This window comes from Oreochromis aureus, linkage group 20 (assembly GCF_013358895.1).
Source record: "Oreochromis aureus strain Israel breed Guangdong linkage group 20, ZZ_aureus, whole genome shotgun sequence".
NCBI classification, from domain to species: Eukaryota; Metazoa; Chordata; class Actinopteri; order Cichliformes; family Cichlidae; genus Oreochromis; species Oreochromis aureus.
In genome coordinates, this window is record NC_052961.1 from 31979321 (window position 1) to 31992908 (window position 13588).

The 13588-nt window shown below is 40.7% G+C and overlaps 1 protein-coding gene across 2 annotated transcripts in view; it reads right to left on the bottom strand.

The window, feature by feature from the left end:
* lamb2l (laminin, beta 2-like) overlaps positions 1 to 13588 on the bottom strand; it is an 80051-nt gene that overhangs the window by 811 nt on the left and 65652 nt on the right. For both annotated transcript variants that reach the window (XM_031728791.2, XM_031728790.2), the window contains exons 15-34: positions 13091 to 13231; positions 11858 to 12019; positions 11639 to 11760; positions 10112 to 10232; positions 9553 to 9745; positions 9298 to 9441; positions 7539 to 7770; positions 7284 to 7447; positions 6942 to 7166; positions 6623 to 6837; positions 6427 to 6523; positions 4461 to 4833; positions 4194 to 4378; positions 3794 to 4041; positions 2446 to 2661; positions 2224 to 2368; positions 1923 to 2130; positions 1208 to 1349; positions 675 to 851; positions 421 to 586 (exon numbers count right to left, since the gene is read on the bottom strand). In XM_031728791.2, the coding sequence (XP_031584651.1) occupies positions 421 to 586; positions 675 to 851; positions 1208 to 1349; positions 1923 to 2130; positions 2224 to 2368; positions 2446 to 2661; positions 3794 to 4041; positions 4194 to 4378; positions 4461 to 4833; positions 6427 to 6523; positions 6623 to 6837; positions 6942 to 7166; positions 7284 to 7447; positions 7539 to 7770; positions 9298 to 9441; positions 9553 to 9745; positions 10112 to 10232; positions 11639 to 11760; positions 11858 to 12019; positions 13091 to 13231 (3676 nt within the window). The remainder of the gene's footprint in view (positions 1 to 420; positions 587 to 674; positions 852 to 1207; positions 1350 to 1922; positions 2131 to 2223; positions 2369 to 2445; positions 2662 to 3793; positions 4042 to 4193; positions 4379 to 4460; positions 4834 to 6426; positions 6524 to 6622; positions 6838 to 6941; positions 7167 to 7283; positions 7448 to 7538; positions 7771 to 9297; positions 9442 to 9552; positions 9746 to 10111; positions 10233 to 11638; positions 11761 to 11857; positions 12020 to 13090; positions 13232 to 13588) is intronic.

The following is a 13588-nucleotide window of genomic DNA, read 5'->3' on the forward strand; positions in this document are numbered from 1 at the left end:
ATAGGACTTAAAACTAGTTCCAAGGCAGAAAGAATAAATACAGTACACAACTGTACAGAATAGAATAAAATAAAATACTATATACAGTAGAATAAAATAGAATAAAATATACAATAAGATAAAAATAGAATACAAATGCTATATACAATTGAGTAAAAATACAATGAATCTTGCTGCAGTAACAGCTGCAAGTTACCCTGGTATTAGCATAAGGCAGGAGCTGTATTACATAACTGTGCCATCTAGTCAGAGTCTTTTGTACACTATGAACAATGGCACATTATTTAAATGGTGGTAGTTTAACACTGGAGACTTCTTTACAGGCAATATCTGGCCAAGTCGCACACTACGGTCACAATGTGTTGTATGCAGCTCACCTGAAGAACACAGTCAACACTGAGCGCAGCCATATGAACTTACGGTCCAGTTGTGTTATACCACTGGTGGCATTCTTGAGTAATTCTTCTGCATCCTCTTTGAGATCTTTGACCCTCTGGTTGATGTCCTTCAGACCTCCAGACACCCCACCAAGAGACTCGATCTTCATCTGCAGCTCACGATACTGTTTCTTTGTGTCGTTGAGGCTCTGGCAGATGATGCAATCGTTTTATTCAAGATTTTATATATATATATTTCTTCTATAATTTTGGTCCAAACTCCACCAACAGCCTCACCTGCTCCAGTGAAGATGTTAGGTCAGTGGCATTGTCGGCCAGTGCTTTAGCCTCGATTGCCATCTGTCTGTTCTGCTCCGTCTTGTTCTTCAGAGCTTCCACCTCCTTGGAAAGGTTCATTAAACGCATCATGACATCCATCTGCTTGGCGTCTAACCTCACCAGCTTTCCCTCCACCTGGAAAAAATGAGACACGAAGAAGTCAAGAGTTATGGGAACCACAGCGTGCCTTTTTTCCTGTATTCCACCGCTCACCCCAACCAGTCATTTGTTCTGCTGGAGCTTTCCCATTAAAAGGGAGTTTTTCCTTCCCACTGTCACCACATGCTTTATCATAAGAAGTCGTCTGATGAGGTTTTCCCTCTATTATTGTATCTTTACCTTACCATATAAAAGCACCTTAATGCAACTGTTTTTGTGATTTTGGGCTATATAAATAAAACTGAAATGAAATGAACAAAATTGCTCATTGGGGAGGTAGATGACAGAAAATATGTGAAACCTGTAAATTTACATGTTCCAGGATTCTGTACCTCAGCAGTAGCGTTTCTTGTGCTGTTCAGGTTGTTGTGGGCTTCTTTCAGGGCAGCCTGTGCTTTCTCTATGGCCTTTCCAGACGCTTTTAATGCCTCCTTGGTAATATTGGTCATGTCTTTCACTTCCTCTGCTCGTCTCCTGCACAATAGCACCAAAGATTACTCAGAGAGAAAACCTTTTTCCTAGAGCTCTGCTTAATAAATGCATGTTCAGTGCATTTAATAAAACTTAATTATACACAGCCTATTAATGCTGTGGTTTGCCTGGTCCCAGCTGAACCCAAAGAAAAAGGATAGATGTGTGGATATCCTATTTGAACTTTAATAACAACAAGAAAGACAATATCAGAAACCAAAATTCATGTTGTAGGGTATGGATGATAATAGTGTAGCCACAGAATGCAGGTGTAACAAACATAGCCTTGGAGCAGGGGTGGCAGGAGCAGGAGAGTTTTAGAGGGCTGTTGTAGAGGGGGGCACCAATAAGCATATAAAGAGATCAAATTAATCAATTTGAAATACTGAGCAGCCTTCATCTTATTGCTGCAGCCCTCTACAACAGTCTGTTTCTCGTGGTCCAGCGGGAATCTTAACTGCCTTCTGCTGAAGGCAACATTCATCTTTTATATGCAGTCACAGTTTAACTTTCAGCAAGCTGGCTTATGGGAAATGTGGTCCTTAATTTCAAAACAAAACAAAAATGATATCTCACTTGGCCTGTTTAGCTGCATCAAGAAGCTCCTTGACTTTAGTGGTGTGCAGTGTGGTTTGATTGACAATCCCCTCAATATTGCCGATGTTGGAAAGACTTTCCTTTATCTGCGCGATCATTTTGTCCAGAACGGTCCTGTTCAGTGGCAGTGTGATCGACAAGACCTCCTGAGCCACTTTCTCTATGCTCTCTGGGTCGGCTCCCTCCTCTGGGCAGTACAAGAGAGCACAGGGACAAAAGGAGTGCAAATGCAGGAAGCATCAAGTTACATTTAGACTCTGAAGCAATATCATCCACATACCAGTGAGAAAGTTTTTGATCTTCTCAATGAACTCTGTCAGGTTCTTATTGCTTTCTTTAAGCTCCTTGCTCAACTTGTTGGCTTTTTCCAGCGTGTTTATCGTCTGGTTCTTCAGGTTTTGTGTCATAGCAGCTATGTCCTGGAGCTGGACACAAGGAATCAAGAGTCAGGTCAAAGAAATATTTCACTCATATGAGACTAAACTGCGCATACTGTGAGCACCTTTTTGGAGACTTTCTGCAGCTCCTTACTGGCAGTGTTCAGACTGTCTGTAACGTTCCTGGCGTCATTCAGCGCAGCTACAGATGTGCCCACAGTCCCGCTGCATCCCACTCCTCCACATACACGGTTTCCCTGATCGTCATGGCAGCCGGCGCCACCACACCGACTGTCTGGGCAACTGCCATTGACGCTGCTATTGCTGTGACCACCACACACCTTAAAGATGGCACCATGCACTGACTGAGTTAGTGGGATAAGACTCAACGCTGGACAACAAGACTTAAATGCAGTTTTGTGAAGATAAACCAAATTTCTAAACTAAACAATTGAAATGTTGTGTTATCAATATAAAAACCAAAAACCAAATATTTTAATTTCACTACTGCAAAATACTGTTAATAAACAAACAAAAATACAGTGCAAGTATTGAGCTTCACTTTATAGTTGTCAGTGGAGACAACAGACGTGTGTCAGCATTCTCAGACTCACTGCAAATATCCTAATTTTCTTAAAAGCCTGCAAATAAATACCTTAATTTGCAGGCTACCATCAGCAAAGAAATGCAGTGACATCATAATGTGTGTGTGCGATCTCATTTGTAAAAATATGGTACATGACAAAATTCCATGTATGTTAAATAATCTTTTTAAGGCTCTGCATCCTTGTAGATTTGTAAAAAAAACAACAACCCCAAAACCCCACTGCTGCTACGTTTGCACATCAGGGACTGTCACAATTATAACATACCCACCAATCAGTGATGGAAAACCATTTTCAATTTCTACTTAATCCTTTAATCATGAGCTGATTTGGCTTTTCCACTAGATGTCACTGCAAGACTCAAGCATAAAATTCCAACACTGATTTTTGCAGATGTTTCACAATGTTCATAAACAAACTTGGCATGTTGAATGTTTAAAAACACATCAGTGAGGTTTTTTCCTTTTTGTTTGAGTACACTTCTCTTTTTTTAACAGGTAGAACATGTCGATATTATTAAGAAAACTCCACTTTTTAAGAATTTACAACATTAGATGCCCAATGCCTAAATTTTAATCTCCTTTTCACTTTGTCAGTTTTTCCACCTCAGAATGACAGAACAAGTTTCTTTTTCTGGCATGGATTCTTTTAATTGGAGAAAATGTATCTGGAGTTTAGAATTGTCTCCTGGAAGTACTCCTCACTGAGGCTTTCCCTAATCCAAAATCTGAGGCTTAGATCTATGCTTATTCCATTTGCCATTCTCTTTCAATGAATGTTGTCTAATCTAGTTGAGGTCGTGGTTAGGTTTAGGGTACATACATAACCCTAACCCAACATACATTTTTTATTATAGCACACTGCTTACCTGGTTGCTCAGGTGATTGACCTGTTTATGGAGGTCGTGAGCTTGTTTTTGTAGGTCGTTGAGTGATTTGTTGTGAGCAGCCACATTACGGTTAATGTCGTTTTCAATTTCATCCAGCAGGTTTTCTGTGCGTGCTCTGGTCTTATTTGACTCTTCCAAAGGACTCATAGGACCAAACACCGAAGCGTTGCATTTCATCTCAGCCTCCAGCGATTCCTGGTAGTACTGCTTCACTTTCTCAAACTGATCTGTGAGAAACACCAGCAGCTTTGTAAAAGCAATGTATAAAACCTACTCTGCTACTGGATATGGATTTAGTCTGCTTCCTGTATTTACAGCAGTGAGGCTTCATGTGACATGTTCAAGGTTTTCATTTGTGCCTCTGATGGCAACAAATTACCTGCAAACCCTGAGCTGAACAGTTCATTCAGCAGCTTCTGTTTGTCAGCCACAGTGGTGTTGAGGTCCCGCAGCTCTTTTTCCATGTTATCCAGCGTGTGTCGGAGTGTCCTGTCTGTTTCTGCTGTCGTATTCAGCTCTTGGCCCATGGCCATCAGACGCCCATCAGTGAGGGCAATCTCAGCCCTGAAAAACATACAGGATGTTCTTAAAATATAATTGAAGTAGCTGATGAGAAACAATAAACGACAAGCTGCTATTTCCCCACCTGAGGTCATCAATGCTCTGGCCAATGAGCTGGTAGACCCTGTCCCTGTCCTGCGTAATGATCAGATCCTTCACCTGCTTCAGCTTCCCCTCCAGCTCTTTGATGCGCACATCCCCGGCTCCCGGTGTGATGCCACCCTTCAGGATCTCCTGCACTCTGGACTGGATGTGATCCAGGTCCCTTCTAATCTGGCACACGGCGTCATCCCAGAGCTGGAAGCACGGGTGACACTGGATGCATTTTGGGAAGATGCCGGTGAAACCACGAGCGCACTGGTTGCACTGCAGTCCCGTGGCTCCTTCCCGGCATTCACACGCACCCGTTAATCTGTCACACTGGGAAATCTCTGCTCCCTCTGGGTTACAGTTGCATTCTAAGTAGAGGAGAGAGAGAAACAAAGAGTACCTCTAAATAAAATACTTGTAACCACATCTCATATCACTACATACTGCATCTAGGTTATATTAAAGCAAAACTGGGAATAATCATAAAGAAGAGCACCGGGGAAAAGAAAAGAAATAAAATAAAACCAGTGCTAAGATGACATCTTATTATAAAGCACTCTCTACAAAATACTTCGATAAAAAAGCAACTGACAGTTTAAATTCATCGTGTTGAACAATAATATTTTAACCACTGAGGAATTTTTCTATACACAGTCCCCTTTTTTCAGATGCCGAAAATCTCAAAAGCTGTTTCATGGATAAGTGGGAGCTGTTTCTTTCTTACCATGTGATTGTTAGGGTGCAAAAATGCAAAGCTAATCCATCAAACAGCGAGAGTTTGAACACTACGACTGTAGAAATCAATTTGAGAAAAGAAGAATACGCCGCTGAGCTCATCAACATGAAAAGCCCCAAATATCCAAGGAAGACAAAAGTGGCGAATGACTGCGGGGTAGTGTGAAGAAGAAATGCTTTCCAGGAAGTTTAAGGTGTATCCTTTCAAAGGTTAACACAATATTATTGATTATTGTCTTGAAATGAAATGACAGTCTCCATTTTAATGGCATCTTTTCTTTTTTTTTCAAATATGCATTGAAGGTGTACTGAGTCACAGCTGGAAACAAACACAACTGTCCAGAAACTTTCAGACATAACCGCAGATGCTGACCAAGCTGTAGATCTAACCGGTACAGGTGAAACAGATGCCTAAAATCCAGACGTTGCACAAAGCATCAGCTCTTGAGGATAATAAGTAAGTATGAATTTAGTGTAAAACAAGATTTTTTAAAAATACATTTAAGAACAATCAACCAAGCGCACCAAAATGCTCAGTTCTGGTTACAGAAGCCGAAATGTTTGAAGGAATAATTTAACTGTTTAATTAATATTTTTCTTGGTAAAGAGTGGATCACTGATGTATGCTACTGATTTAACATGCCCCTATGTACTGTGTCTCCTCCTAAAGCTATAGACTTTATATTTCATGCTGCATTTCAAGTGGGAAGCCAGAACACCCCCATCATGATGGACTTCCAAGTCAGAGAGTGAGACAACCCTTCAAAATCCAAGATGGCGGCAGTGCACGTAAACAGTAGTAAAACTTGTAATCTGTCCTAATGTTTGGTATTTACTCTAACTGTTCTGGCAACCTCAGTCTGAAATGTTGAAGTGGTTTCACGCGATCTCTGTGCAAAATGAATTATAGCCCATCATGGGTGACTTTGTGAAACTGGCCGCTTATTTTTTGAAGAGGGTGATTTTAAATCTGACTGTCACAAGCTGTGTGATTATTGTAAATACAGTTGAACATATAATCATGTCACACCTTCTCTTAATATTTGCATTTTAAAGCAACTTATTTTCATCCCTTTTAATCTGAAAGCAATACATGGAACACAAATGTATTATATTCTTTATCGAATGATTGTGAATTATTATTGTTCACGCTCATCATGCTCAGAAGAAGTGATCTGTGATGTAAGATGTTACATGGCGTTCATAAAAGTCACCGTGTGATTTACCGTGGCACTGCTCCCGTGGATCTCCCCAGTGGAACAGCTCACACTCGGTGCATTGTTTACCTCCAAAGCCTGAATGACAGTGACACTGGCCTGTGAACTGAAGAGCACACAAACTGGTCCAATACAAGTACACAACAAGCATATCAAAAAGCACATCTGAGGCCCTCTTTAGACAGAAGCTTGCAATCTTCCTCACCATGTTGCAGTGACTTCCCAGAGCATGCTGCGAGTTGCAGTTACACGGCTCACAGCCCCGATCCTGACCGAAGTTCCAGTAGTTAGGTGCACACTGGTCACAGTTATGGCCTACCACATGCTCCCTGCAGGGACAAGCTCCAGTCTGCCGATCACAGTCACAGTGTCCATCGCTGCAAGCAGACTGGAGGGTACCAGCAGTCACACAGGTACATCCTAAGAACAGGAACAGGTGTGCAGAGAAGAAAAACATAAATGATACACCCACATGTTGTTGTTTTTTTAAGATTGTGTAATCCAGTGAATTTGTCATCACTCACGTCTGCAATCATGGGCCAAAGCGTTGCCATAGTAACCGTTTTGACACTGGGCGCAAGACGGGCCGTCAGTGTGGTACAGGCACTTGATGCACTCGCCAGTCCTGGGGTCACACGACTCAGGATCCTGGGTGTCTATGTTGCCGTTGCACTCACATGGGAAGCACTGTCCGCCAGGCTGCTCAGGGTTGCCATAGTAACCAGGGGCACACTGGTCACACCGAAGACCTACGAGAGAAAAGTTGGAATAAAGATACAAGTTTTAAAAGTCGTTTTTATTTACTTGATAGCACAGTGCTGTCAGTCAAACATGGCCTGAATGAACCAGTATGAACAAGCGCTCACCCATGTAGCCCTGTTTGCAGTTACACATGATCTGATCAGAGGTGTGGTCAACCTGACAAGATAACGCATTGAAGTTATCGGAGTTGGGGTTATTTGGGCAGGGGCAGGGCCGGCAGTGCTGCCCTGATCCAAGTGCTGGGTTTCCAAAGAACGTGTCCATACAACTGGAACAAAATGAGGTAAAAGATTTCCTTTCAATTTGATCACTTGGACAAAGGAGCTGAAGTGTGAAGTGTGGCACTGAATTTTTCTTACCGCTCACAGAGATGTCCTGCTGTGAAGTCCCTGCAGCCTCTGCATTCTCCCGTGCGGGGATCGCAGAGGTCTGCATGGCCATTACACTGACAGGGGGTGCAGCTGGGGAAGCCCCACTGGCCCGGCTGGCAGTCAGAGCACTGCCGCCCGGTGGCTCCTTGTCTGCACTGACACTGGCCTGTAACTGGGTCACACTGGTGGCTCAATGAGCCGTCGGAGTGGCAGTCACAGGCTGGGTAGGGGAGTTTAGAGGGTTATATTCTGTTTTTTTTCCAAACATGAATATATATATTTATATATATTTATAAACACAGTGAGTCACACTCATATTTACATGAACGTGTGTGTATAAAACGACTCTTTAAAGTTTCTTTTTTTCCCATTAGACAGAGCAAATGTGTCACTTTATAAGCTTTTCTCTGATTTGCTTTATGTCGAACATTTAATCTTGCCTAGAAAACTTATGATCATTATTATTATTCTAAATGGCCCTGATTTGTATCTCCTAAAAGAAAGAAAACAGCAAATTAAATAAGTAGCTTCGTTAATAGAGAACAGAGTATGTGAGCCCATTTTTACAGTCACACATGTGATTTACATATTTCATGTCTACCTGTCTCATCATTTAGCCTACAATTCATTCTAGGCGTGCGTTTGTGCACATGGCCTCGAATACAATGTCAGTAAAACCAACAAAACCATGTGACGGTGATTGTATTTCTCCTTGACGGGGACAATGTGCCTGAGTAATGAATGGATTTATGACAATGTTTATTTTGTAAAACAGCTCATGAGCAGGGAATAAGAAAATAGAAGAAAATCTTCAGAAAATTACAGCATAAACAGAAGTTAGGAAACAGCCACAGAATTCATCTGACCTTCAAAATGATTTCTTAGACAGCGCTTTATTTCTGAGTTACAGAGGAAAAACACCTTTCCTGGCTCTCACTCTGAATGTATATAAAGGGTGTTCACACACGAAGCGATTTATAATGTCATCGAACTATAGGGAACATTCTGGGCTCTGGTTGCCTAGGTAACTCTGTAATGCACTTAACCCTGCTATATGTTAATCAGTGGTAACCTTAGAAGTTGTGAAACTTTAAACTTCAGGACCTGCCCACTTCATATTGCTAGTGATTATTTAACAGTCGTCATTTTAGGTTGGCGAACGTCATTGATTTTTCTGTGGTCTCTCATGTCCCCAAGGATCGCTTCCTGTGTAAAATCACTTGAAGAGGATGACCTTGAACTCCCAAATCAAATGAACAAGCAGCTTGTTACGCAGTTCCTCCCACACACTCAAATTATCATTCATGATTTGTCCTTCCTTTCACTTAAAACTAACACTGCTCTTACAAACCTTACAGTACTGCAGAAATTTGTTGTGTATTTTTAGGTAGAAATGAATAAACAGCTATAATTTCAGCATCAGGCTATAAGTGAACAGACAGCTGCTCGGAGAGAAAATCAGAAAAGATTGAAACCAACAGAACTCTGATGAGAAAGTAGCTTAAAGAAGATACATATATTTAGAGGGCAGAGGGCACCAAAGACTTTTGTAAATAATTCAGGTTTCAACTTTCAAAGTAAAATTCTAAAAACACATTTACATTTTGTAAAATTTAAAGTCTGTGTAATTTCAAGTTAAATCTACAACACTATAAAGTGATTTATTGTGTTGTAGATTACTGTGTGAAATCACAGTTTTATAAACAGAACTATATGACAGACTGAGCTGATCAGTGAGCAGACTCACCAGTGCAGCCGCTCACACCAAAGCCGTAGGTCCCCGGGGCACACTGGTCACAGCGCCTCCCAATCACGTTGGGTTTACAACGGCACTGACCTCCCACCACGTCACACTCACCGCTGAGGGAGCCCTGAGGGTCACACTCACAGGCTGGATACAGCAGATATGGATAAATGGAATACACAAAAGAAAATGTTTATCATTTAAAACAGTGCTGAGTTTGAATGGATTTGTCATCCTGGTGTTTTTGTGTCTACTTACGTAGGGCACCGTCGTGAATAATGGAAGAAATACTGCAGATGAGTTTGGAGCACATCTCAGCCAGTGCAGGCATTGGAGTGATCATAAAGGAATCAAGACACATGTAGCGGATCATCTCCTCCTGACGCTGCTCTGACTCTGGTGTGTTACCTTGAAACCCAGGAAGCTCCGTGTATTTAGGGATCAATACCAGCTATTGGGCGAAAAAGAGGAAAGCTTTGAGACAGCTACATCAATTAATGTAAACAGGAATGATATGAAAATGATCTTAAGTTCTTAAATCAAAATGTATATTATTATTATATGTACAATCATTTCTCAACTTCTGTTACTGCAGTTGGATTGTCCCACCACTAGGGGGAAATGTGACGGTGCAAAACACCAAGCAACACCCTCACGAGGCCACCCACTGCTGCAGCTCATTTGGACCATGTTCAGACTTAACAGCCATACTAGTAAAAGCACAGCCAAAGCCGACTAAGCCATGGTGATGTCAGCTTCCAGCACTTCTGAATGAGAAGGGCATAATGAAAGGGGAAGGCTCCCAGTCTTAGCTCACCGAGTCAATAAGAATGAAGGCAGTGAGATGTCTGTGTGTGGCGCCATGACGCTGGAACCTGACTGTAACCACGTAACGATTGCTGGGCTCAAAACAAAATGGTCTGGGCATCTGGATGTATCTGTAAGAACACATTGAACATGAAAGAACATGTAATAATAGATGTATTTTATACTTTATCTTACTTTTACTTTCCACTCTCATTTCATGTGTGGGGAAGCAACATTTACAAAGCCTGTGAAGTGACAAATCCTGGTTGTCATTCACTTGAAAAAAGGTCCAGCTATGTCGGCATATTTGTGCCTTGAAGTTATTATGACAGCATATGAAGTTTTCAAGTCATATCTACTAAGTAGGACAAATTAGCATTGGGTCACAATCACAATAAATGTGCTGATAGGAGTAGAAAGTTCTGTTGGTGACTAACACTAACAATGTGTTAATTTCTAAGCAAATACTTTTAAGAGCAGAAAATTAGAAAACAAGGTAAGAAATTAGCAGACTTGATAAGAGAGCATGAGGGAGAGAGTTAGATGCTAATCAAAATAACACAGTGTAAACCTTGGTTTTATAAATGTGGTTCTCTCTGAAAACAGCATGGCAAATGAGTCCTGTGCAGTTAAAACAAGTTTTAGTGACTAGGAAACACCCACTATGAAAGTAAACTACAGAACTGGGACAGTATGGTGCCAGTTTGTTTCCTGTTGTTTTTTAGAACAAGCATTTTATACCAGGGTTGACTTGAGCTACCCATATTTGCCTGTAACTCCTGCATCTGTGTTTTGGTCTCACTTTACTAATTGGTTTTAGTTGACAGATCCACGGCGGGAGAGAAAGGAAGCTGTGATATGCTCCGGTTGAAGTGCCAGATCCGGGCAGGGTCTTAGTTCCAGATGAGTTAAAACTCTGAAACGCTTTTCAGCAGAAAAGCTCAACCATTTCATATTTGAGCATTTTAACTTATACCCTGATTTGTTTCCTCTGTTTCTTTATACAAATAAAGGAACAATTATGACTTTGACTCTTCAGTCATCAGACTAAAATACTGACCTTCCTCCAAAGGAATATAAATTTTATCCCACAGAAAGTGATCCCTGCGAGTGTCACCCACTACAGAGATGTTATCAAATGGTGATAAAGTCTATAAAGATTATAAAAACATACCAGTAAAATGCAACATAGTTGTAGAAATGACAGATGAATGTTGCAAAAAACTGTTAATTTGGTGATTTAGCGCACAGAGTTGTAAAATAAACAATTTTAATTGCAGTTAATTATTTTATCAATAAGTGTGCTGTTTATTTCTAAGGTGATGGTTGCTTATTTGAGCCCTGAAACTTACTGTCCCAAAAACTGCAGGAGAGTATAGTGGAATAAGCCTGACTCAGAGCAAGTTACAGTGACAACAATGTAATGATGCAATTTTGCCTGAACAAATCCTGCAAACATACTGGCTGTGATGGCTCCCTCTCTGGATTGCATGCAAACCCCATGCACACTTGCATGCATTCATTCAGGTCCTGTTACCTGTTGTGGTGTGGCAAAGTGACAGTGTAGAGCTGTTCAGTAGGTAGGAGGTTTCCACACCGGAGACTGGAGGGCAATTCTACAGATGTAATACTAACAACAGCCTCCCAGTTCTCTGTAGACTACACACAAAAGGAAAAAGGCTTTTACTTTTATTTTTGCTTTTTTTAAAAAAACAAAAAAAAAAACCCCCATCATATTCTCTCCATACTCACACACCTCAGGTTCATAGCGGATCATGATGTCATACTCCATGGCATAGGGTATGTTATCAATGGTGAAAACCAGACCAGCGCCATCTTTAACGCGGGAAAAACCAGGTCCTGTCCATGTCACCATATGGCTGAGAGTGCGTTCTCTATGAACGGTCCTCACATCCGGCTGAATAACAAAGACACATCACCAAAGATGGCTTTCTTTTTGACCTATTATCACTTCTAATTTATACAATACTTGTGCTATTTTCTGTTTCCTCTCACTGACATAACTGACTTCCTGCCAGCAGCTCTGAATTAAAGCTCTGAATGAAAAGTCTCATAAAACAACTTCTATAATTGCTGCTAAGTTAACAATCACAAACCATTTAGATTATAAAATAAATGTAAATCATCTTTACCGGTGTCCCCTTCAGTGTTATTACAATCGTGTTGCTATTCCAACAGTAACTCTTTCTTTATCTCTGTTTGGTCTCCACCACGGTTGGATTATCAAATGATTTTTTTAAATAAAATAACTACCTGATGTAAGTAAGATTTACAAAAAAGTAAAACTGGAGCCTGGAATTGCAAAATTTTGAGTAGAAAGAAACTTCACACAAGTAAGAAGAACGCAGGACAGTCAGGCATCCTTCACTGTGAAATACTCCTGTCATATGACACATCTAAAATTTTTAACTATCCACCCTTTGTTGGTATTTTTTTTTTCTGGACACTGCCATCTGTTAATACAAGACCTGATATATTAAACTTAAATAATAAAGAATACTTTTTAACTATATCACTTTTCATTATGTTTTTGGACTCTTTTGGGATTCCTGTTCTTTAATCTGTCCCAGTGTTGGTGGTCTTGTACCCACTGCCCCCACACTCTTTTTTCAGGTTGACTAGTTTGTGCTGATATCATTGGTTTGACAGTTAAGCTTTTAATTAGGCAAACTGACGTCCACTTGGAAAGTGGTCTACGTGCACATGACCACAAACGCCTAAAACTGTAGACGTTAGTAATGCTCTGCTGTTTAACTGTCTCCTGATACAACTGCAGAGTCTTATTGGAGGTTGTAGTAATGACTGTTTCTTTTATTTTTCCATGCAATTTATATCAGTAAGCATAGGCTAAATAACAGAAACACCTCAGTATAAAAGAAGCATAGTACAGTGGTGACCTGTTCCTATTAGGGGTCTTCACAAACCAAAAATTAAATGAATAAGTCAATAAAAGAAACAAAAACCATACTGTTTGTTGAAGCTGCCGAATACGTCTCAGTGCTGCCTGATGTTGCTGCGACTTGGGAATGTTACGGTGCCGCCGGTGCCTCCTGAGCTGGTTGCTGAGGTGCTGAACACAGTCATTAGTTGCCTGTTGGCGAACTTGGCCCTGGAGGGGAGAGAAGAGGAGACTTTTGACCTTTAACTGATTCTTTAAGGAAAATAACATTTTTATTTCTAGTTCTCCACACACAAAAACACAAAAACCACCATCCCATCTTCAACAGTGTCAAATGTATATACGCCACACAAATACAAACAAATTTTCACAAGCAAGTAAATAACAAAAAATGTTTTTTATCAAAAGTTATCAAACTGAGATGAAATGATCTGAGTCTTTTGTGCATAGAACGTTTAGCAAAACACGTCAAAACACCTTCACCTTGGTTTCGTCTCCTGTGCTCAAATTGCTGGGGTGTAACAGAGAGCAACAATGATAACAAAAAATATGAGATGTTTTTGTGTG